At 48.7% G+C, this 23,720-nt stretch overlaps 1 protein-coding gene across 4 annotated transcripts in view; it reads left to right on the forward strand.

Moving 5' to 3' along the window:
- The window catches only part of KLHL18 (kelch like family member 18), a 54,724-nt gene extending 31,120 nt beyond the window's left edge, over positions 1–23,604 (forward strand). For 2 of the 4 annotated variants that reach the window (XM_036867944.1, XM_036867947.1), the window contains exons 2-10: positions 314–444; positions 3,585–3,725; positions 8,182–8,380; positions 10,585–10,745; positions 11,990–12,126; positions 13,627–13,867; positions 17,801–17,905; positions 19,505–19,616; positions 20,357–23,604. In XM_036867944.1, coding sequence (XP_036723839.1) covers positions 314–444; positions 3,585–3,725; positions 8,182–8,380; positions 10,585–10,745; positions 11,990–12,126; positions 13,627–13,867; positions 17,801–17,905; positions 19,505–19,616; positions 20,357–20,743 — 1,614 coding nt within the window. In that variant the 3' untranslated portion in view covers positions 20,744–23,604. The remainder of the gene's footprint in view (positions 1–313; positions 445–3,584; positions 3,726–8,181; positions 8,381–10,584; positions 10,746–11,989; positions 12,127–13,626; positions 13,868–17,800; positions 17,906–19,504; positions 19,617–20,356) is intronic. The other 2 variants (XM_036867946.1, XM_036867945.1) reach the window with 2 other exon arrangements.
- The last annotated feature ends 116 nt before the right edge of the window (positions 23,605–23,720 follow it).

Below are 23,720 nucleotides of genomic sequence, written 5' to 3' on the forward strand. Positions count from 1 at the left end.
TAAAGTGTTCGAGAAATCAGGTCTTTGAGTTGGTGGGGGGAGTTTGGAAGGGTGCAGTGAAGATTGCCATATAAATAAAGACTTTTAACCATTTTAATACCTTATGAAAATGTGTTGTCTACATTCTCCTACTATAACCGCATATGTTGAGTTTAAAATACTTCAGGGTCTCCATGAAAAGCCTCGGCTGTCATGTACTGGGATGCCTTCAGTACCACTCCAGTGGGCAGAGAGTTGAGCTGTGGAAGGGGCAGGGTGGGTTTTTGTATTTGCATTCCTCAATATCTGTCTTTGTATTTTACTTTGCCCACAGATTGGGGACCACAAATTCAGTGCTCACCGGATCGTCTTAGCAGCCTCAATCCCGTATTTCCACGCTATGTTTACAAATGACATGATGGAGTGCAAGCAGGATGAGATTGTAATGCAAGGAATGGACCCAAGGTACTAAATTCCTCCATCAGGTTTCACAGCCTGCTTTCTAGGTGCAGTTTCAGCCTTGTGTTTGGTGCCCTTTGAGGGCCTTCCAGCAGGACCCAGTATCTAGCACAGCTCCACACACATAGTAGGTGACCAGTAAACAAGCTAGAACCTCAGCCAGTGGCCTGAGACAGGGTTAAAATAAGGAGAGTTTTGATGTGTTTTTACTCAATGAGAGTAACACGTCTCATAGGAACTAGAGTCCAAGATACGTTTTTAAAACTAGGACTGGGCACAAAGTTGGTGGTATATTATTCTCTTCACTTTTCTGTGCTAGCCTTTTTAGCTGGCAGACTAGTCTTTCAAATAAGTGTCTTCATTCATTACCCTTCCCATCAGTCCAGAACAGTGTTGTCCACTGTTGTCCGGCTTTCTCCCTCGATGGAGATGTTCTGTTTGTCCTCTCCAAATTGGTAGCCACTAACACATGTAGTTGTTGAGCACTTGAAATGTGACTAGTGGGACTGAGGGACTGAATTTTAAATATTATTTAATTTTAATTCATTTAAATTTAATTTTAGGGGAATTCCCTGGCAGTCCAGTGGTTAGGACTCCATGCTTTCACTGCCGAGGGCCTGGGTTCAATCCCTGGTCGGAGAACTAAGATCCTGCAAGCTGCGCAGTGTGGCCAAAAAATAAATAAATAAATAAATGATACATAATAATAAATTTAGTTTTAAATAGCCACGTGTGTCTACTGGCTGTTAATGGGACGACGCAGGTTGAGAAGGTAGCAGAAATCACGGTTATTTGATGGGTGAGAAAACTGAACCCCGGGACTGCCGTGGTGGAGCAGTGGTTAAGAATCCGCCTGCCAATGCAGGGGACACGGGTTTGAGCCCTGGTCCGGGAAGATCCCACATGCCCCGGAGCAACTAACCCCGTGCACCACAACTACTGAGCCTGTGCTCTAGAGCCCACGAGCCACAACTGCTGAGCCCGCGTGCCACAGCTAGTGAAACCCGTGTGCTCTAGGGCCCATGCTCCACAACAAGAGAAACCACCGCAATGAGAAGCCCGCTCATTGCAACGAAGAGTAGCCCCCGCTCGCTGCAACTAGAAAAAGCCTACGTGCAGCAATGAAGACCCAATGCAGCGAAAAAAATAAATAAGTAGAACTAAAAAAAGAAGAAAACTGAAGTCCAAGGAGGTCAAGCCCAGAGTTTATCCCATCTAAACGTCTTTCAGTGTCCCAGAAAGCCCTCCATAACGGAATCATTGGCCCCAAATGTCAGTAGTGCTGAGGTTGAGAAATTCTGCCCTAGATGAATTTTAGGGTCAGGAGGCAGTACTATAAACCCTGAAATTGCATCATTTATGCACTTACTTAAAGTTATCTTACATCTAGACCCTCTTTACAGAAATACTTTCCTGACTTCTGTATGAAAACTTTATATAAACATATTCCACATTATGCCTTTTTGGGCCTTGAAAGGAAAAAGGCATATTTATATGACTTAAAAGATTTCACTGCAAGTCTGTGAACTGAGGCTGTGTGTTTATAACCTAGGCTACATCCAAGGGTCCACTGTGCACCTACTATGTACCTGGCATTGTTCTGGGGTCTGGGCATGCAGCAGCAAACAGGACACGCAAGATGATTCTTGTTGGGAGAGAGACAATAAATAAACCAGTGACTCCAAAATGTTAGCCAGTAAGCTGTCATTTGTTGCCTAACGTCTTAATCTCCCCGTGGTGAAAACTTGAAGGAAAGGAGCTAGGAAACTGTATGGTACCTTCTGGATGATTGAAGGTGATTTGCTCCAGTACATGGAGAGGATCTGTATACCCACTACAAGGGTGCAATGTCAGGCCAGCTACTTGTAATGAAAGACATAGAAGTGTGTCTATATCCAAGGGCAGTTGTACACTCTCATCTCTGAGGTCTGTGTCTGACAGAGCCATGCTAATCACCATGCACCGTCCAAGTGCTTCATTTAACAGATAGACTGAGCACCTGTGATCTGTGCTGCTGTAGGTACTGAGGTATAGCAGAGGAAACAGAAAGTACCTCTTACTATTCCAACTTTCTAGTAGTGGCGATCTGGCAGTAGACAAATACATACATGATACGGCTGGGAAGTAAAAGTGATGTGAGAAAAGTAAAGTAGAGTAAAGGCTAGCGAATGATGGTGAGGATCTGTGCTATTTCAGGGTGATCAGGAAAGCCCTCTGTGATGAGGTGATATTTGAGCCAAGACCTTAGTTGAAGTGAGGGAGCAAGACATCTGGGGGAGGAGCCCTTCAAACAGAGGGAGTAGCCAGTGCAAAAGCCCTGAAGTGAGAGTGTGTTCAGCATATTGGAATAGAGTGAGGGGGAAAGAGTGGAAGGTGATGAGGTCAGAGAGATGGAAAGGGGCCAGACCACATACAGCCCTATAGACAGAACTTGGATTTCATTCTTGGTGTGAATTGGAAGGCAGAAAAAAATGTTGGAAACCTCAGGCTGGAAACTTATCCCAAAGAAATAATCCAAAAATGTTACTTATAATAGCTATTATGCTTACCAATAAAGGAAATAAATTATAGCACATTTACATGTTGGGTTACTGTATAACAGCCATTGAAAATGTCAAACGTGGGGAGTTCCCTGGAGATCTAGTGGTTAGGACTCAGCGTTCCCACTGCCATGGCCCACGTTCAATCCCCGGTCGGGGGGAACTGAGATCCCACAAACCGCGCAGCATGGCCAAAGGAAAAAAAAAAAAGTTGAACATGAAGTCAGTGTAGAAACATGGGAAAGGACTTCATAAGTATTACATGATTATATCCATACAACTTAAGCATGCAGGCAAATAGGAAATGAAAATTAATCTAGAAAAATGACTACAGTTGACTCAGTAGAGAGATTCTGGGTCACTGCTTTGTCTTTTCAGAACCTTCTATAATAAAATCATTTGGGCAGTAAAGACAACCTAAGAAGTAGAATGATAGCTATGGTGAAGTAATTATTCCATTCAGGTAGATTCTCAAAGGGCATGGGCTAAATGTATTTGAGAGCGGGGCCCATCCGTTCCTCAGGTAACAATGTCAGCTTACTTAGGGCCTGAGTATCCTGTGGGCTGAGCACCATCTCTGAAGAGCATCTTTCCTCTTTCCTCTAGCGCCCTGGAAGCTCTGATCAACTTTGCCTACAACGGCCACCTTGCCATTGACCAGCAAAACGTCCAGTCGTTGCTGATGGGCGCGAGTTTCCTGCAGCTGCAGAGCATCAAAGACGCCTGCTGCACATTCCTCCGAGAACGGTGAGGTGATGTGATGGGCCTGGCCTGTGTTGGGGAGCAGACCATTTCATTTCTGGGATCCCCTGCCAGTTTGCTGAGTCTTTGGGGGCATGGAGAGTCTCACGAAGGGAGTGAGCTGGGAAGATAACTCTGCGGAAATGACCTTTCTTGAAATCAGTATCAAGCAGTACCCAGTTCTTTGGGGTGAACCTCTCAGGAACATGATTTATGGAGCCTTGCCTGCACTCTCCCTTGGTCTGACATGTACCTCTTCTGGTCCTCTCTCTCCAATCTAACCAGCCACCGCCAGATATATTCAGTGCTCCCTAACTGTTCACAGCTGTCTTCCTCTTTGTCTAGATCCTTCCCCCTCCTTGAATTTCTTGGCCTTCCTTTTTCCTTCTGCTCTGCAAGAGCCCACCCAAATTTCACCTCCTGGAATTCTCTGTCCCCTTCAGTCCCCTGGGAGCAATCATTATATGCTCCTTTAGAGTAAGGACCATGGATTATACCCCTACCAATGTCCAGCACTTGGCCATGACCTTTTGAGTACTGAGCAGATAAGAAGGCTCTTCCTCCTCCCCCTCAAGAGGCAGAGCTCTTAGTCACAAGATAAAAGCCGCCTTTAACCACTAGAGGCTTGGGGGTGAGGGTTAGTGCTGGGCTACACACAGGCAGGGAGAAACCAGAACAGTGCCCCTCTGTCTGTGGTCTCTGCAAGGCCTGGCTCCGCCTGAACTCCTCTGATCACAAGGCCCCTGGCCTGAAGACCAGCATTCCTCTGGCTCAGACCTGGCCTCCTGAACCTCATCCCCTCTTAGAGCCGACCTCTCCCTCCTCCATTTCTGTTCCACCAGCCCAACTCACTTAGCAGCTCTGTGGACCCTGCCTGCGGTCCACATCCTGCTTGTGCGGTGTTCATGGGCATCAGCGAGCACTGCTGTGTGTGCAGATGGTCTTAACGACCGTGGTAATGATGCTAACACGCAGGGGCACTCTGTGCTGGTTTCATTGGGAGGTAGGTGGTCCTGTTCGGGTTTTGCAGCTGGAGACCACATAGTGAGTGCAGCCCCAGAGCCTGGCTTGACCTGCCCTAGGATGCCTTCTGGGTCAGGCTAGAGAGCTGCGTGTGATGGGCTGTAGGGCACACTGTCTGTCCTACTCATTTGTGAGCTTAAGGACACAGACTGGACTTGGTTCATCTCTGTATTCCCACAGAATTTGGAGAATGACTAAGTAAGGCCCTGTGGAAAGGATGAAGTTGGCCATTCTCACAAGGGGACAACAGCTCCACCTAGGGGCTTTTGAGTTCCTCACTGTCAAGACTGGATCCAGGCTCTATTATAAAGTAGTGTCATGTAAAAGATGCTTAGAAAAGTGATTTTTAGACCAGTGCAGTTTTTACATGCACCAGTGACATATTAGGAAAAGGTACTTTAAGCACGAAGCCTGATGTTTTGAGTCTGTCCTTGACATTTTTCTGTTCAGCACTGGGAGCCCCCTTCTGAAGCCTAAACTCAAACCTTATTCCTGTTTTTATTCTCTGCCACAGGCCCCAGAGGTTTGGCCTTTTTGTTTTCTTTTCAATAGCTACCATCACTGCCTATGTTCCTGGGGGTGGTTCTCCCTGAGCCTGGCTGCAGAGTGTGATGGAGTCTCCCAGCTGCCCCCTTCCTGTGTGTTCTTGAAGACAAGCATGTGGGCCCTTCAGTTTCAAGGTTTGATTACTAAAGACTTGAGGGAAACCATCCTGAGCGGTAGTGAAAAGGACAGGGCATGACTGAGCATAGAAAAGCTGCAAAGCCGTCAGAGTTCTTAGAGCAGTAGTTCCTGAGGCCACTTTGCCTGTTAGAGATTCAGCCTGCTGATTTTTTTTTTTTTTCCCATGAGGTTGGGGTTGATTTTTTTCTGTGGCTCCTTTTCCGGCCTTCAGATGAATGGACCTCCTTGTTTTTAGGTGAAGATTGGAGGTGTGTATTTTCCAAAATTCTTCTCTCAGAACTGGATCAGAACATCAGATGCATCAATGAACCAAGCCAATAACTTATTTAATTCAAGTCACTGCTTCCTACCTCCGATAAAGCATTACATCTTATCATGGTCAAGCTGTGTCAGCAAGGAAGGAGGTTGTGAAGTGGCTGTTGACAGATATGGGTCTCTGTCTGCCCTTTGGGTTATTGTCCCTCTTGTCTTCCTTCTTTTCCTGAATGCTCCCCTCTCCTGCATGGCAGCTCTCCCTCCTTTTTCCCCACCAGTTGGCTTACAGACAGGCTCCCCACATCCTACCCTCTTAGATGTGAAAGCCCACTTCGGTGGAAAGTGTGTTTTGTGCTCAATTATTCCAAGCCAGTCAAAGACAACCAAAGGTGAGGCGCAGGAATCCTAACCTGGGAGGGAAAGGAGGGAAATGTGTGCCAGTCGGCAAAGTGAATCATCCTTTCCCGCGTCTTTGGACTCTATCCAGTTCCCTGTCCGTGGCATTTGAACCCTCCTCTTGACTTGATGTCAGAGCAGTAGGGATGAGTGAAGCACATGCTGTAGAGGCCCACGGAGGGTCTCTCCTCGTATCTGATCTGCCATACGTGCTTTTAACCAGTCTCAACCAGGAGAAAGGCTAACGTTACTTGACAGATGACTGAGCTGACATTCTGACCCTGAGTCCCATATTTCTCCCTGGCCATGCTGCTTGCCCAGGGGTGCTCAATGCTTATGTTTCCTTGGCCTTTGGAAATGGCCTAGGTTTCCAAAGCAATGGACAGAGCAAGTTTAGGCTGGAACGAAAAAAACAGCTATGCAGAATTTAGACTAGTCATAAAGCCAGGCTCCTGAGATGCTCTGCCCTTTCAGTCCCTGACGGGTCTGCTACCGGGGGTGGGCAATGGTGAATATTGACTAGTAAGTATAGCTTACTGTAACCCTTAATATGGGGGAGAGGGGGAAGAGAAAGCGTTCTCACAAAGAAGAGTAAACCTGGGCAATTTTAATCTAATATGTATCATCTCCCGCCACAAGATTGTCAGTCACAAAATCAAAATAAGAAAAGCCATATCCCCCATGGTCCACTGCTGTCACCAAGATTTTGGAACCACATTGGGCTCATTTGGAATTTTATCAGGTGTAATAGTAGTAAGAAAAACAACCATAATAAAAATTAAACCAGAAGCTAACTTCATACCAAGCACCATGTCGGATGCATTTCCTACATTCCTACTTAGTCATGGCCACAGCCCTCGGAGGTGAGTAGCTGTTGTCATCACCTTTTTCTAGGTGAGGCTATTACTGACACTTGAGGAGCCTAAGGAATCCACCCAAGTTGCCCATTGTGGCAGGGTCAGAATTTACCCTGGGTTTCCCTGGCCCTGATGAGTGCAGGTCTGTCTCGGGACTGTGGGAATGTGCACAAAAGGCCAGAGTTCAATCTCAGCACCATCACTTGCTTGTAGAGGGACGATGAGCACATTTCTTAGTTTCTCCGAGCCTCAGTTTTCCACCTAAAAATGAGAGCAATTACTATTGTAGAGTGTAGTTTAAAAGATCCTGGAGAATGTGTCTAGAAGCCCTGGCAAAGTACTTGACTCACTGATGGTGCCAAATAAGTGATAGCTGCCGCTGTTTTCTGAACAGTCAGGCCCATAGAGCCTCTTTTTGTTTAAAAAAAAAAAAAAGGAAAGAAAAAAGTGTAAGGGTCCTGATATTAAAGAAGTCATCTCTTCATGTGGTTTAAACTCTCATTCTACATCTTCAGGGCCTTCCCGGTGACCAGAGGTGGACATTCAATCAAGAATGTCAACCACTGAAAGAAAGCAAAGTTTTCCAGTATGTGCTCTATTCTTCTCTCCTGAGAGCTGCTTCCCAGGACTTCCCAGAGAGCTCACTCCATATAGACACACGGAGCACTAGGCCCAAGAGGCAGGCTCCTTTGAGGATAATCTGCCTTTTTTTTTTTTTTTTTTTTTGGGCAGCGTTGGGTCTTCGTTGCTGCATGCAGGCTTTCTCTATTTGCGGCGAGCAGGGGCTACTCTTCGTTGCGGTGTGCGGGCTTCTCATTGTGGTGGCTTCTCTTGTTGAGGAGCACGGGCTCTAGGCGTGCGGGCTTCAATAGTTGTGGCGCGTGGGCTTCAGTAGTTCTGGCTTGCGGGCTGTAGAGTGCAGGCTTAGTAGTGTGGCGCACGGGCTTAGCTGCTCTGCGGCATGTGGGATCTTCCCGGACCAGGGCTTGAACCCGTGTCCCCTGCTTTGGCAGGCGGATTCTTAACCACTGCGCCACCAGGAAAGCCCCTGCCTTATTTTTATACCTTTACAAGTTGAGTCCCAGAGAAGCTCACCTGATGTCACACGGGGTTTCCACTAAAGCTGAGGGCAGAGCTTGTTTTTTTTTTTTTCCATTCTGTAACCCTACCCAGAACCAACTTGAGAATGATCAAAGATAACATTCTTCCTCTAACTTTTTTCTTTTTATCTTCTCTTATGCCAAAAGGCTTCACCCCAAAAACTGCCTGGGTGTACGCCAGTTTGCTGAGACCATGATGTGTGCCGTGCTATACGACGCGGCCAACAGCTTCATCCACCAGCACTTTGTGGAAGTGTCCATGTCGGAAGAGTTCCTGGCCCTGCCCCTGGAAGACGTGCTTGAACTGGTGTCTCGGGATGAGCTGAATGTGAAATCAGAGGAGCAGGTCTGTAGAGCAGTCCAGAGGTGACATGGGGGCTGCTGCTCTTTCTAACCTTTGTTTTCTATTTTACTTTTTTCAAAATGTAGATCATGGTGTGTGTGCAGCTGTTGTTTATTATGGGTTTGCTTTATCATACCATATGCATTTTTCATGAAAACTTTTTACATATTTTAGTGTCTAAATAATATTCAGCTGATTTTTATCAATGCTGTGACCCTCATTCTTCAATGTTCAGGTTATTTCCAAAATTTACTATTAGAAATAATGTTTCTGTGAACCGGAAATGAGCATAGATAACTTTCTGAAAGAGTCTTACTCTAAAGGAGAGTAGAGCGTGGGGGCAGTTGCTGGGGGGGAATATGAAGTCAAGAGGGTTTTGTTTTTTTTAAGATGAGAGAAATTACAGTACAGTTGGACTGCTGATGGGAATTTTTCGGAAGAGCGGGAAGAATTGGTAATGTAGGAGAAAAGGGAGAATGGTGTCCTGGGGTAAGTGAGAAGAGACAGAGTGTAGGGCACGGGGTGTGTGTTTGAGAGGAGCTTAGGCTGTTCACATCCACGGCCACAAGAGGGAGAAGGAGAGCACATGCCCAGCGCAGGGGGAGGATGGGTGGGAAGGGAGATGCTGGGAGTTTTTATTCACACTCTCTTCTTGTTTGTTTCTGTGTTCTCAACTGAGAGTGAGGATGAGGGAGGAATGTTAGACGTTTGAGGAGAGATGAAAAGGTATGAACCAGTCCTCTAGGAAAGGGGGAGAGTAAATGGACGAAGCTCGGGAAATGGAGAGGGCTGGATAGGAAGCAGGACCAGATGAGATTTTTCAGTCACAAGTTCAATATGAGCTGGTCAGCCCTGTTGTGTGTTTTCTATCAGCTGCATATACTGGTGCAGGGTAGGGGGTGAATTGGATATAAAGAGCTGGACTTCACCAGGGTACAGATTTTTTTTCAGTTAAGTATGATTAAGAGAGATAGGAGACTAACATGGGAATAATGACCCTTGGAATCCATGTCGGGTGAGAGAAAGGTGAGGAAATAGGCTACCGGGGACCTGAGAGGGAGCCATGCCCAAGGCTAAGTGGAGTTGGTTGCATGGAAGAGGAAGTGAAGCTATTGGCAAGGTGAGGTGTGGGTGATCACAGGGTCCTCTGAGGACAAAGAAGACATCTTCTTGGAGCGGTCAAGAAAAGATTAAATGAGAGCATAGGGTGTTAGTAGCCGGAGAGGAGTGAAGGACATCCTTTCTGTTCAACAAAAGTGTGGTGCAAGTTGTCTTAAGAGGACAGTGAGTCAATGTTTCTTTGAGCAGAGGGTGACGAGGGCTGGGCAGTGAAGGGCGTCGGATGTGGGGGGAATTGGACCTGGCCCTGCAGGCACCCAGAGCACCACTGCGGCAAGGCCTCTGCTCATCTGGTCAGTTGGTCATGAGTCCTGGCCTATCATGAAGCTATCCCTCGGCAGAAGGAGCCCCAGGCTCCAGGAGGCAAGCCGTTGGGATGTTAGTCCCAACTCAGCTCATTTCCTTAACGTCTGAAGAGTCCTCACACCTCCGTATTAGTGACCGTTAGAAAAGTGAACTCTGGGCTCAGCAGTGAGGGCCCTGAGATTTGGAGGAAAGAGCCCCATCCCAAGAGCAAGGGGTTCTGTCCCTGGCTCTTCTGCTAGGTAATATGACCCAGGGCAGCTCACATCTATTGCAGTGATACATTCTACAAGGGCTGTGGGGCTTTAGAGGGAGATAGCCTTGTGACCAGAGCCATTAGGGAAGCCTCCTTGGAGAACACGGATCTGGATCCAGGCCTTAAAAGAAATGGGAATGGGTTTAGATGGAAAGGAAGAGATGGGGACATTCGAGATGAAGGGGACAGCCGGCCTGGCTAGAGAAGAGGGTGCAGGAGCAGTGGGAGGGAAGGTCAACAGCACTTTGTTACAGTACAGGAAGGAAGAAGGAAGCTTTGACAGGTTTTTGTTAGGAAGTCATAATGAAAGCCAGGAAGGTGTTGCGGTAACCTAGGCTTGCCTTTCAAGAGAGTGGACTGAATGGGGTAGCTGGGGACGTGGAGAGAAAACAGTGGATTCAGGAGACAAGTAGGAAGAAAGACTGGTGGGCCCAGTATAGGGAGCAGAGCGCCTGAGATTGGGGGGTACAGGGGTGTGGCCTCTGGGTGGAGGAGTTGCCGCCAGAGCTTCCCCTCTCTGTTGTGGCAGGTCTTTGAGGCCGTGTTGGCCTGGGTCAGATACGACCGGGAGCAGAGGGGAACCTGCCTGCCTGAGCTGCTGTCCAATATCCGCCTGCCCCTCTGCCGGCCTCAGTTCCTGTCAGACCGAGTGCAGCAGGATGACCTGGTGCGTTGCTGCCACAAATGCAGGTGAGCAGAGGTGGGCCTGCACAAGAATGATGCCGAGGGTCTGGACGGAGAAGAGAACTTGGCCACTTAGCTCGGGGGAGGAAGGATTTGGAGTGGTTGTTCTTAATTCACAGCACACAGATTGATCTGCCTTCTGTCTAGAACCTGGAAGAGCCCGAGTCTCTCACCTTGGGCAAAGAAATGTGCCGCATAGGAGCAGCAAGGCAAAAGGGGCTTCCTCCCCTAAGTTATTTGAGGATTTTCTAGCATCTCCTTCCATTGAGCTGTTTATGGACCTACAGGCATCTATACTGCCTGCCCGGACCCTGTCCACACCAGCAGCTGACTTATTGGTGACTTCCTGAGGCTCCTCATCCTCTTCAGTAAACATTAGTCAGTGTGCTGGCCTCAGGTGGGTCTGCCCAGCTACAGTGATGGGCAGGGGTGGGACATGTTTAGCAGCTTGCAAAACTGTTACCCAGAGTAAATCAAAAACAACAGGGTGCAGCAGAGCCACCAAAACAGCCCAGGAGACGGCAGCCCTGTAGAAGGATTGTTATAAAAGTAGAGCAGCAGAGGAAAATATGCATCTTCCTTCAAACTGCTCCTTATATTCACAGCTGGTTCAGGAAGAAGTCAGTGGCGTGGTCCACGCAGCGTGAAAGGGTGTGTGTCAGGGAGGGGTGGAGGTGTGTCTGGAGGTAGCTGAGACCCTGTGATGAGCAGTCTCAAGGGTGCCGTTGGGGAGTTTGAGCTTTGTTCTGTAGGCAGTGGGTAGTTATCGAAGGGTCTTAGAAAACCAGCTTGGACCCCGGTGTGGAGGCTGGAATGGAGGGGTGTGGCTGGAGGCAGGGAGATCTCTCAGGAGCAGTTGGCTTCTGCTGCCACAGTCCAGGTGAGATGGTTAATTGCTGGGTGTGCGCCATAGGGATGGAAAGGAAGAGCTGGGTCTGAGTGGCAACAGGATGCAAGCAGCTTGTTGAACCTCCCCAAGGCTAGCTATTTTAGGGAACACCCTGTATTTCTTCTATTAAACTAACAGAGGTGGGCTCTGCTCATCTTGCCCCTCCAATGCTGAGCACGTCCCAATAGCTGTGTATACTTTCCCCTGGACTCACCTGGGTTCTTTGAGACCAAACCTTCCTGAAGGCTTCTCCTCCCATGTTTCCCCTGCAGTTGTGGTTGGGGGAGCCAGGCTCAGACCTACAAATGTGGGCCAAGTGGAGAGAATACCTCCTGTCCTAGCATCTTGCACTTTATTCCAGGGACCTGGTAGATGAAGCAAAGGACTATCACCTCATGCCAGAGCGCCGGCCCCACCTGCCAGCTTTCAGAACTCGGCCTCGCTGCTGCACGTCCATCGCTGGGCTCATCTATGCCGTGGGGGGCCTCAACTCAGCAGGTATCTTGCAGCTCCCCTTTGTAGAGCCCTGTCTTGGATGCCGTGGTTGAAGCACCAAACAATCTAGCCTGGCCCTCTGCTTCCTCCCCCTTGCATGTCACCACCTTTATCCCTCTTGATTTTATATACTTGTTCTGCAGTTAGCGCATGTCAGATATTAATACCATTGAAGCAGAATATCAGCGCAAAAGGGACCTTTAGAAACCCTGGAGGCCTGGCCCCCTTCCTTCACAATGGGGAAATCGAGGCCCAGAGAACTTTAGCTACGTTCACACAAGTCTTTTGGCTGAGCAAGGACTAGAACTCAGGTCCTGGTTCCTGAGCCCGCACTCTTCCCCTAATATCACGTCACCTATGGGATTTACTCAGCTTTGGATAGGATATAATCAGAGACCTAATTCTGTTACCAGGCTCATCACATTCGGTCATGTGGATCTCTGGGCTTAGACTGTGAGAGTGTCACCATAAGAAGGAAGATTCTCCAAATACGCATGGTCTGCACTATCAATACTTTTTACTCTTCACCTCTTACCTCCAGTGAAACCCACATGCCTTATAGTCCATGTGTTATTGGCAGTTCCTGTATCATACAGTCAAGTTTTCAGGAAACCTCCATGGGGCACCCGCACTCCTGCCCACCCCAGGCACCACTGCAGGGCAGTAGCGATCTAGGAGAGGGCAGTGGAGACACCTGAATCCTTGCAGTGCAGTGGCATAGGGAGTCGTCACCTCGGATGTGAAGGCCAGGCCTTTTCCAAGCTTGTGGGAGGTGGGGAGCTGGTGGGCAGTCCTGGGCAGTTTCATTTTTAATTGAAAGTTAATGGGAGGTGGGTACTGGCCTCTGCTACTTGTTAACCATATGACCTGGAAAAGGTAAGTCCTCAACTAGTAAACGCTAGAGCGTGGCAGGTGCTGAGTGTCCCAAAGCAGAATAAAACAGGGAGGGGGTTATTTTATTTGATCTTAAAAAACTGATGAAAATGGTAGGGTTGGAGTTATTATTCCTTGCTACTGTGACTACTGTTTATTGAGCACTTGGTATATTCTAGAACTATGCTAGGTGTTTTACATATTATATCATTTAATCCTCATGGGAACTCTGCTATGGAGATTATTTCACATGTGAGAACAGAAGATGGGGATACAAAGCAGCTTGCCCAGGGTCACCGCTAGGAAGTGAGAGTCACATTGGAGGCCATCTCATGCTCTGTGTCAGGGAAATAGTGGATCCATTTGCCTTCACCTTTGCCTTTAAGCAGGTGAAGAACCTCCTTGCAACTTAAAACTGCCTTCTCTAGGAAGTAAATAAATGCCTCCTGTCTGATTCTGATTTTCCTTAAAGAATTAAGTTTGAGGTTATCATGGCTGCAGTTTCTTTGTGGGCCCTCCTGGCTTGAGTAATTCTGCGGGAAGAGCTGATAGGACAAAATTGAACATTCCGTATAATCATTGCGCAACAGCTGTGATCTAAACGAGCGGTCTCATTTGTTTTAATTTGAGTAGCAAATTTTTATGCAGGTGATTCCCTGAATGTGGTGGAAGTGTTCGACCCCATCGCCAATCGCTGGGAGAAGTGCCGTCCCATGACCACAGCCCGCAGCCGTGTCGGTGTGGCCGTGGTGAACGGACTCCTCTATGCCATCGGGGGGTATGACGGCCAGCTGCGGCTGAGCACTGTGGAGGTCTACAACCCAGAGACGGACACGTGGACCCGAGTGGGGAGCATGAATAGCAAGAGAAGGTATTGTGGGAGCCGGTCTGTACGTCCTGAGCATACACACCAGGCATCTGGGGGACACCATGCTAGACAAGCAGAGCACGTTATAAAGCAGACGCTAGCTTCAGCCTGGGGATCCCCTGCAGCCAGGCCAGCCACTGCCCGTACCTCCTGGAAGCCAGCCCCCATCTGCTTAAAAGTAAAACCCCTGCCTTGTCCTTTGAGGAACTTGGGGAGACAAGACAGGGAAGACAGGGACATGTGGAAGTTTTATTTTTTAAGTGCCAGGTAAGGACTAAAGGTTTGTATTATGGAAGACGCGAGGCAGGAGAGAAGCTGGACTGGAACGTCTGGAAGATTTCAGGGAAGAGGTGAGATTAAAGTTGAAACCTGAAGAATAAGGAGGATTTAACTTTATTAGTCATAAAAGGGAATCCGAGGTGTTCCTCTTTATACTTTCTTTCCCCCAGGATCCCTGCCCCACATGTGCTTTCACTACCAGGGAGTGTGTGAACCACAACAGTACTCTTTACTTCTGGATGCCACACGTCCCCCAGGCATGAGCACACAGCTAGTTGTGAGGTGGACCGAATTTATATCTCTCTCTTTATTTTTAAGTAAATTTTTAATTAATTAATTTATTTATTTATTTATTTATTTTTGGCTGCATTGGGTCTTCGTTGCTGTGCACAGGCTTTCTTTAGTTGCAGCCAGCCTTACTCTTCCTTGCGGTGCGCAGGCTTCTCATTGCGGTGGCTTCTCATTGCGGTGGCTTCTCTTGTTGCAGAGCGCAGGCTCTAGGCACGCGGGCTCAGTAGTTGTGGCTCACGGGCTCTAGAGCGCAGGCTCAGTAGTTGTGGCGCACGGGCTTAGTTGCTCCGTGGCATGTGGGATCTTCCCAGACCAGGGCTCGAACCCGTGTCCCCTGCATTGGCAGGCGGATTCTTAACCACTGTGCCACCAGGGAAGTCCCAAATTTATGTCTCTTAACACCTTCCAGCCACTTGTCTCCTCCTGCTCACATTTCCTGAGTAAGAAAACATAGTGCTTCCATTTAGTCTTCTTAGTGCCAAAGTGACTGGCAGCATCCTTCCTTACGTCAGCCGTGTGTGGGGTATTGTCATGGTTGGACGGCAGGAGCTTTGGAGGGGGAGAGTGTAACTGGACAGGCTCTGTGTTCTCCCACCCTTGGGGTAGCCGCACCAGATTGTGGTGTTTTTTTTGTTTGTTTGTTTGTTTTTGGCTGTGTTAGGTCTTTGTTGCTGCACGTGGGCTTTCTCTAGTTGCGGCGAGCCAGGGCTTCTCTTCATTGCAGTGCATGGACTTCTCATTGCGGTGGCTTCTCTTGTTGTGGAGCATGGGCTCTAGGCGCACAGGCTTCAGTAGTTGTGGCGCACGGGCTTAGTTGCTCCATGGCATGTGGGATCTTCCTGGACCAGGGCTCAAACCCGTGTCCCCTGCATTGGCAGGCAGATTCTTAACCACTATGCGACCAGGGAAGCCCCCAGATTGTGGTTTCAGATGACGCTCTGATGTTTCTCTTCCAAAACTAACAGAAGATGGGACAGCCATCCAAGGCCCCCTGCCCGTTTAACCAGAACAGCTCTGCGTTTATCCCTCTTATGTACGAAGCTTCCTTGACATATGCCCAACTTCAGGAGGAAAAAGTTAAATGAAATTTTTTTTGAAAGGGGCAGTTCGAAAACCACGGGACCAGTTGCCCTTTAAAGGCCTTTCTGCTTTGTAATTCTCTCGTCTGAGTATTTGCCTTACAGACCCCTTTGTCTGGCCATGATTTGGGTTTTCTACTTGTAAGATCACGTGACCGCCAAAAAAAAAGATCAAGTCACTGCATGTGGTCAGGAAGAAGAGTCATGTTTCAGTGTGGAAGTCCTTTGCCACATGAAACTGTCACACGAAACTGTCACACATGGTCCTTGATACACATGGTGTATCACGTTCAGTAGTGTTTGTTTGTGGCCTTGAGCAGGGAGGAATCTGCCTTTGTACCAGTAAGATTCACAAAAGGCCAAAGTAGCTTCGTTTTTGGAAGAAAAAATATGTATATAAGATCTGCTCCTCCTGAAGCCGTAAGCTACACTCTCGTGGTTCCTTCCTCCCCCCCACCTCTGCCTCCGTGCTTCCCCTTCTTGCTCCTTGGATACTTTGCAGCTTTCTGTATCCTCGAATGACTCACTGCTCCATATATATCCCCAACCAGGAGGGCCTTTTTCGCTTTGATGGCAATCAGTTGTTCTTCGTTGTGTGTCTGCTCTGGGCCACTTGCGAGCTGCGATGTCGCAGGATTTGGAGTGCTGTCTGGGAGGAGCCCTCCGGGTAGCCCTTTCCCTCACTGTGGTTAACGCCCTGTTATTAGTAGCGTCGGCCCAGCTCCATTTTGTCGCCTTTAAATTACAGGCTACCTTAAAATGTTCACAGTCACTTCTCCCCTGATGAACCACACACCCTCTGTCCTGCCGGTTGGTGACAGCCTCCTTTCTGCCGTCATTCCCTGTCCTTCTCTGGTCTTCCAGGCCGCTTGCGTGGAGCCTTCTCCCATGCCTTATTCCAGTCCACATTTGTCAGCATTTCTTCCCCTTATCTCTTCACACTGTCTTTACCGTTTCATTGATAATCTCACACAGTTTTGTGGCACCTCTCGATTCTTTCTCACATTTTTGTTGAACTCCTAAATTGTTACTTTTGTCCACTTCTAGAAGGATAGTGACATGTCTAGTGAGTTTGTGACCTTCCCACAGTCCTCTCCCAAGGCAGGTCCTTTTCCTCTTTCAGGCTGGTTCAGGGACATCGCGTGGATCACTTTGATTTGCTGTATACGTTTGAAAGGGGACTGTAAAGCCTGGTATAGTTTATTTTCCTATTTGTTAGACACCCAGATTCATTTTTAATCTTCTCCAGCATCAGGTTTGAAGACAGTGAATCGGGCAGCTTGGCATTCATGTTTAATTTTTCATGAGGCTTTATGTAGAAGATTCTTAGGAGAGCTTGGCATGATGAACAGTGTGGGAAGCAGACTTGTGTCATTGAAATCTAAGGCCTGCCTCTCTCTGGGCAGCCCTGAGAGGATAGCCCAGACTCCCCAAGCCACAGCTACTCATCTATACAGTGGTGATGGTGATGCTTCATGCAGGATGTGGTGAGAGTGAAAAATAGCAAGTGTGGAGCACCTGATGTGTGTAGTAAGTACGAAACAAACAGAAGCTGTTGCCTCACCCACTAAGACAGATTAGGGGACATGCAGGGCCATGTATGTAATGAAAAGATGTCTGTCAAACTTTATAGTGAATTGAGTGGGGAAATCAAGGTAACACACAAATGTATGTTGAGGGCTTGTTACGTACGAAGCACCACACTGAGTACTGTCAGGGTCGCACTGATAGAGACCCCAGTCTTCCAGGAGGTTCCCACTTGTTAAGAGGTGGCAGGTCGATTCCTGGTACCCCGTGGGCAGGGGTCTGGCTTGCTCAGTTCTCTAAACCTGGTGCGTGGGATGGTGTGCCTCATGAGGGCCTGATGAAAACGTGCTGCACGAATGGACGACTGACAGGAGCTGTGATAAAGGAGCTGCTCTGGGAGCGTGGGGCTGGGAGGGAGTAATTCTTGCTGGGGGATCCAGGACGGCTTTTGGAGGAGGAGAGAGAGGAATTTGACCTGGGCCTTAAAAGTAAATCAGACCCTGAGCACGGCAGGGCGGAAGATGAGCATATCAGGGACTGAGGAGGAGGGAGAGGAAGTAACCCCAGGCAGGGGGGGCGGGAGGCAAGAGGAACCACAGGGCAGCTCCTTTTCCCTCAGTGTTACACTTTGCTTAGTCACATTCCTGGGATTTAGGTCTGTTGTAGAAAGAGGCAGTTGGGGGCTAGGTTTACTTCTCAGTGAGCGTGAGAGGTTGCCCCAAGAAGTCCGAGGCCCATCGGGATGACACCTGTGTTTCAGTGCCATGGGGACGGTCGTGCTGGACGGGCAGATCTACGTCTGTGGTGGCTATGATGGCAGCTCTTCTCTCAACTCTGTGGAGGCCTACTCACCTGAGACGGACAAGTAAGGACTCCAGCTCCCCGGGGGCAACTGGAGCTTGCTAAACAGAGTGTGAAAAGTCAGAACTGCAGTCTTTTAATCATGCTTCTCAAGGATAGGGAATATCTCAGCTATTTAGCCCCTGTAGTACCTTGCATATAATAGGTATTTAATAACCTTTGGTTAAATGAATGAATGATTAAATAAATTCTAAAAACAGTCTGCTTAGATACTTGGGAACATTTATGAATGCTCTGTACCTCTTAACTAAATCAGCGCATTTTAATAGAAATGCAGGTGAAAGGGGATGAGACATGAACAGCACTTTCCAAAGTGGTTAAGATAGGATTTGGAAAAAAAAAAAGTTACGTTTCAAATACTCAGAGAAGCTTGGGAAACATTGATGTCTGTACCACCAGAGGCCTCATCTTCCCATAATACATATGACTATTTTAAAGACTGAAAAATTCTGCGGCAGAGAAACCTCTTTAACTTCATTTTATCTAACACCTGTCACCATCTGGTGGGCTTATTTTGCGGAACACTCTTTGGAAAACACTGGCAAGGTTAGCCCGAGTTCTTCATTTCAGTGTTTGAATCTGCTTATACTATACCAATATAAGCACATTAGTAGAATGGATTCATCACAGTGCTTTTAAGCCAATATTCCATTCACTTAACCAACTTACTATGTATCGGGCAGCGAGCGGGGTCTCAGATCCTTAAGTAACACCTAGTCTGTTGGGGCCACAGCACAAGGTGATCGTCCTCCCTTGGGTGCCTATGTCTAGAGCTCTTGAGCACAGAGTGGGGAGGACTCTCATCTTCCCCACAGCTCGGGGGAGAGTCAGGTTGCAGAGATGTTTTCTAAGGGGAGACCCATTGTGGATAGTGGGAGACGTGCATCCCAGGTCGGGGGACAGCAGGAAGAGAGGCTTGGAGATAAGAAAGAGCTATGTGTGGTTGAGGAGCAGGTGTGGGTGGCGCATGGCAGGAGGCGAAGCTGGAAAGTGGATGAGGACCAAGTGGTAAAGAACCACATTAAGGAACTTGGAGTCTGCCTTAGAGGAGACAGGAGTCCTCACTAGAGGACGTGCTGTGCAGGATCGGAATGGGAATGGTCGGAAAGCCAGGCCACCTGTAAGGGGACTGTTGCAGTGGTCCAGTGAGAGACCAGAGCTAGGGCAGCAGTAGTGGGATGGGGACAAGCAGTGACTAGGAAGCAAACCAGGGGGGTCGTGGTGACCACAGAATGTTGAGGATGATGGAGAAGAGGTCATAAAAATGCTGAGATTATAAGTATAGCAACTAGGTAGCTAGTGGTCCCATTATCCAGACCAGGGAGTGTGATGGAGGAGCAGATCTGTCAGAGAGGTCTTGCTTGGGCAATGCTCATTTTGAGTGCCGGCAGAGATGACCAGCTATGGGCTCGAAGCTTAAAGTGAGAGGCGGCAGCCAGAGTGAGCCCTTAGCAGAGGTGGTGTGGGAGGCGATAAGAAGTGGGGCGATTGTCCAGGGTGAGACGGAACACAGCACAGTTCCCCTGAATCCTTCTAAGCTGTCTTGGGAGGACAGGAACACCAAATCTCATGGCTCCCCTTCTACTTTGCCTCTTTCCTGAAGGTGGACTGTGGTGACCCCGATGAGCTCCAATCGCAGTGCTGCAGGGGTTACAGTCTTTGAGGGCAGGATATACGTGTCGGGCGGCCATGACGGTTTGCAGATCTTCAATAGTGTGAGTCTGGACTCCTCCTGGGCTAAGGGCACCTACTCTTGTTATCTTTGAGAGTTATTTTGAAAGGATATTCTTTGGAAAAAGCCTCAGCCTTGCCATTGCTAGGTAAGGTGTCATCTAGAGGCCTCAGGCCATCTGCCACATGCTCTGAAATGCTTCCAAGAATGGGAACCAGTGTGCACGAAGGAGAGACGTAGAGTGTGGCCATACCACCCCCACCCCCACCCTGTTCAGTTCCCCAGCGGATGCTGTGTGAGACCTGGTGAAATTCCTGCCCAAAGTAAGCCCAGTCATATACAGAGGGTGAATTTTCAGATAGTTGCATTCTTCTGGATAATTTGTTTGAAATTGCATTTATTCTTTTAAAAAAATCTCGAGAGCCACTTACTGGTCACTCCAAAGTCAGTCAGTGCTGTGAGGGAACACACTGTGCACAGATCTCAGGAGACCCTGCTCTCATCCCGGCTCTGTCACTACATAGCAGGGCATCCTGGGCAACTCCTTGATTTGTTTCCTCAGGTGTAAACAGAACTGGTCAGGTTAGGCCATCTCTCTCTCACCTGTCCCTATAAGCCCACGAGCAGGTGCGCAACTGAGGAAACTGGGCATCAGGGGCAGAGCACACACTGGCAGAGCTCCTCGTCCCCAGGCCTCCCCCTGGGGCCTGATGCCAGGTGGGCCGCCGGTGACCAAGCTTTGGCTTTGACTGTCCCGAACCTGCACCTCTCTCCCTGCTGCAGGTGGAGCACTACAACCACCACACAGCCACCTGGCACCCGGCGGCCGGCATGCTCAACAAGCGCTGCCGGCACGGAGCTGCCTCCCTGGGAAGCAAGATGTTTGTGTGCGGGGGCTACGACGGCTCGGGCTTCCTCAGCATCGCCGAGGTGTACAGCTCTGTGGCGGACCAGTGGTGCCTGATAGTCCCCATGCACACACGCCGGAGCCGGGTCTCCCTGGTGGCCAGCTGCGGGCGGCTCTACGCCGTGGGGGGCTACGATGGACAGTCGAACCTGAGCTCGGTGGAGATGTACGACCCAGACACGGACCGCTGGACGTTTATGGCCCCCATGGCATGTCACGAGGGAGGGGTCGGTGTGGGCTGCATCCCTCTCCTCACCATCTAAGGCGAAGGGTGGGATGTGGTGGGGTAGGGATCTGGTACAAACACAGGCACTTCCTTCCAGGGATAGTCCCCCTCGGAAGAGGTGGTGGACCAGAAGACAGGGTGAAACGTGAGCTTGCCAGAGGTACAGTTTTTCCAGGTGCTTAAGTCCTCCCTCCCTGTGCAGCCCTTGTGACCTTCAGGCCTAGGTCATCAAGATGCACAGCGTGGGACAGAAGCCCCTCTGGGTCCCGCAGCTGGTGACACAGGACTGCTTTGCTGGTCCACATGTCCACAGGCTCCATCCAAGCCCAGCTCCCACCTGCCACAGCTCTGTGGGTGACCCATCTGCAGAGTGTCTTCCATCTGACACTCCTTGCCTACTGCTCGCCAGCCGTGTTGTGGCCAGTTTGCGATGGGGTGGCTTCAGTGGCCAAGCGTGTTGGAAACTGTGGGGTGTGGGTGGGAGAGGAGGGACACAGGCCGGGTTGTCCTCACTGCGAGGCTGCAGCCACGGCAGTGCTGGTTGCACACAGGCACCTCCTCCCTCCATCCGAGTGCACCGAGAATTTTGTCTGCATTGCTGAGTAAGCAGGAGGAACAGAAGCTTTTCCTGTGTCTAATTTTGGGATTTCAATGAGGTCTTTTTCATCTTGTTCAGGAGAAACAGAGGGAGAGGATAAAAGATACTTGAAAGAAACTGAAGGAAAGTTAAAGAAACACTTGAAAGAAACTGAAAAGAAAAATAATTTTTTAAAGTGAACATTTTTTTGCAAGAAGAAAACATAAAAGACACTAGAGGCAAATATGTGTTTAAATGGAAAACCACCCAACGTGAGAAGGGTGGTATCCGCTCCCACATTCGGATCCCAGGGTCCTAAGGCCTCGCATGGCACTCGGGGTTCCCTCTGAGCCCCTGCGTGTCCAGAATCAGTGCACACTCGACCAGTCCTGTAGCAAGGTGCTCGTGGGGTTTGTCTTCACACCCACTATCAGAGGACTTTTTTAATCGTAGGCTTAGCGAGTTGGCTAAGTTATTGCCACTCTTCTAGGTGGGAGCTCCCAGCTTGTCGCTGGAGGCTCCAGATGCCCCTGTGGTTATCTCCCACTGCCACCATGGCACTCATGCAGATTCCCACTTTCATTCCTTCCTTATTTGACCAGCAGGAAACAGCAGGTCTGGCCAGATTCTCATTTGCCCATCTATCATTCTTGGATAGTTTTCTTCATCGTGATGCTTCTGAGGTACATTGACCATTTGTACCTCTAGAACCTAACCAGAGACTTGGTCCTTCCACCAGCCACGGCTGGCTTGGTCCAGTAACCTTATCTGCCCTGCCAGTCCGCTGCTCCTCCATCCACTCGCCAATTCCAGGGGTCTGGTCTCCCCTCCAGTCCTTGGCAGACTGACCAGCAAGGTGGACCTTTATATTCTAGCAAAGCTGGCTTTATGACATAAAGAACTAAAAGCCGAAAGAATCTCTTGCTGCTGCAAAGAACAGATTTTATATTTCTTCCTATGATCTTAGCTAATGACCTCTTGAAGAGACTCCATGCTCCTCCTTCCTCCTCCCTGGATGGGACCTTGATGCTGCACAGTGGGACCCCAACAGGAGGACTCTTCTCTTACCAGTGCACTGGGCAGTGGAGCTGTCCTTCAACTGCTGCTGCCAAAATTTGGTTTTCTAAAATTCTTCCAGTCGAGACTAAAAGAGGATACATTTCCAATGCAAGATTGGGTCTCAGGGTCCCAGTCTCTACTTCGTTTGTCTCCTGCCCATCGCTGCCTGCCTGGGTGTCCTGGAAGCCTGTTCAGAAAGGCATAATGTGACACCTGAGACGTCTCTCCTACCCTGGGACTGTGAGGTTTACCAGTGTGTGCAATCGCCATGTTTCCAGAGGGAAGTACCTTTGTTACCTGCCACTTAGGAGCTGGGCCTCTGCTAAAAGCACTTGAAAATGATGTTTTTATTTTAAAAGACTTAACAATCTGATATAGTTTAGCCTGGGCTCGTGGTAGAGCTCTGGCATTTCTCGCTCCCTGTCAGTTTGCCTGTTAGAGGTAGACTTGGAAGGAGGGTGGGGGTCTGTGATTCCTGTTAGAGAGGAGTTATCAGTGCTTGTCTTCTTATTATAAGCCCCTTTCTTTTGTGAATTTGCAACAGCACTGACAAACCTGGGTTGTGAATGTGTTAAGAATCAGCCAGTGGGCCTCACTAGGTCCTTAGGATGCTGACCCAGATTTTGCCATTGGGGTTGAGAGATCATTTTCCCATGATCTGCTGCTCTTGTGATAGCCTTCCTACATCTACTCCCACCTCCTGGTGTAGAAGTTACACTGCTCCACCTGGGGTCAGTGTTTCCAAGTAAGGTGAAGCCAGTGCCTTGATCTGGGCTCTGAGCACAAGTGAGCAAACACTAACATTTTCACACTCCACAGTTGGTTCCTCAGTCTGATGGTGATGACTGTTTACAGGTGGCTGGTGTGACCCTTTGGTGTTGGAGCCTTTCCAGTAAAACCATGAAAAGAAGAGATGCCACCCATAGATATTGTGAAAAGGGTATAGGGCAGATACTATGGACAGTGAACCTTGGGGTCCAGCCCAGCTCTGAGCAGAGGACTGTGGCATTCGCTGTCCTAGGGTATTTCCCCTTATATAACACAAGGAGCCTTCTCTTCTGGGTTTCATCTGAGAGCAAAGCCAGGATGGGAGCTGAAGTCCAGCCTTTTGACTTGGCCACAGAGATGTGAGTAGGTAGGAAATCTGATTCCCCCTCCCCCCAATTTATTGTTTCCCAGAAAAATCTTAATTCCTTTTATTTATAGAACGCATGTCTTTTGTGTTAAGAAACCAAAGAGAAATAAAGAGTACACTCCTAATATCTTCTTGCCCTTTCCTGGTTTTATTTTTTTTAATTAGAGATAAATCATATTTTTATTGTAATTCAGTGAAAAATTATTGGACAAAGTGAAAATATTTCTGTGAAAATAAGGAAGA

The sequence above is a fragment of the Balaenoptera musculus genome, chromosome 11 (assembly GCF_009873245.2).
Source record: "Balaenoptera musculus isolate JJ_BM4_2016_0621 chromosome 11, mBalMus1.pri.v3, whole genome shotgun sequence".
Classification (NCBI taxonomy): Eukaryota; Metazoa; Chordata; class Mammalia; order Artiodactyla; family Balaenopteridae; genus Balaenoptera; species Balaenoptera musculus.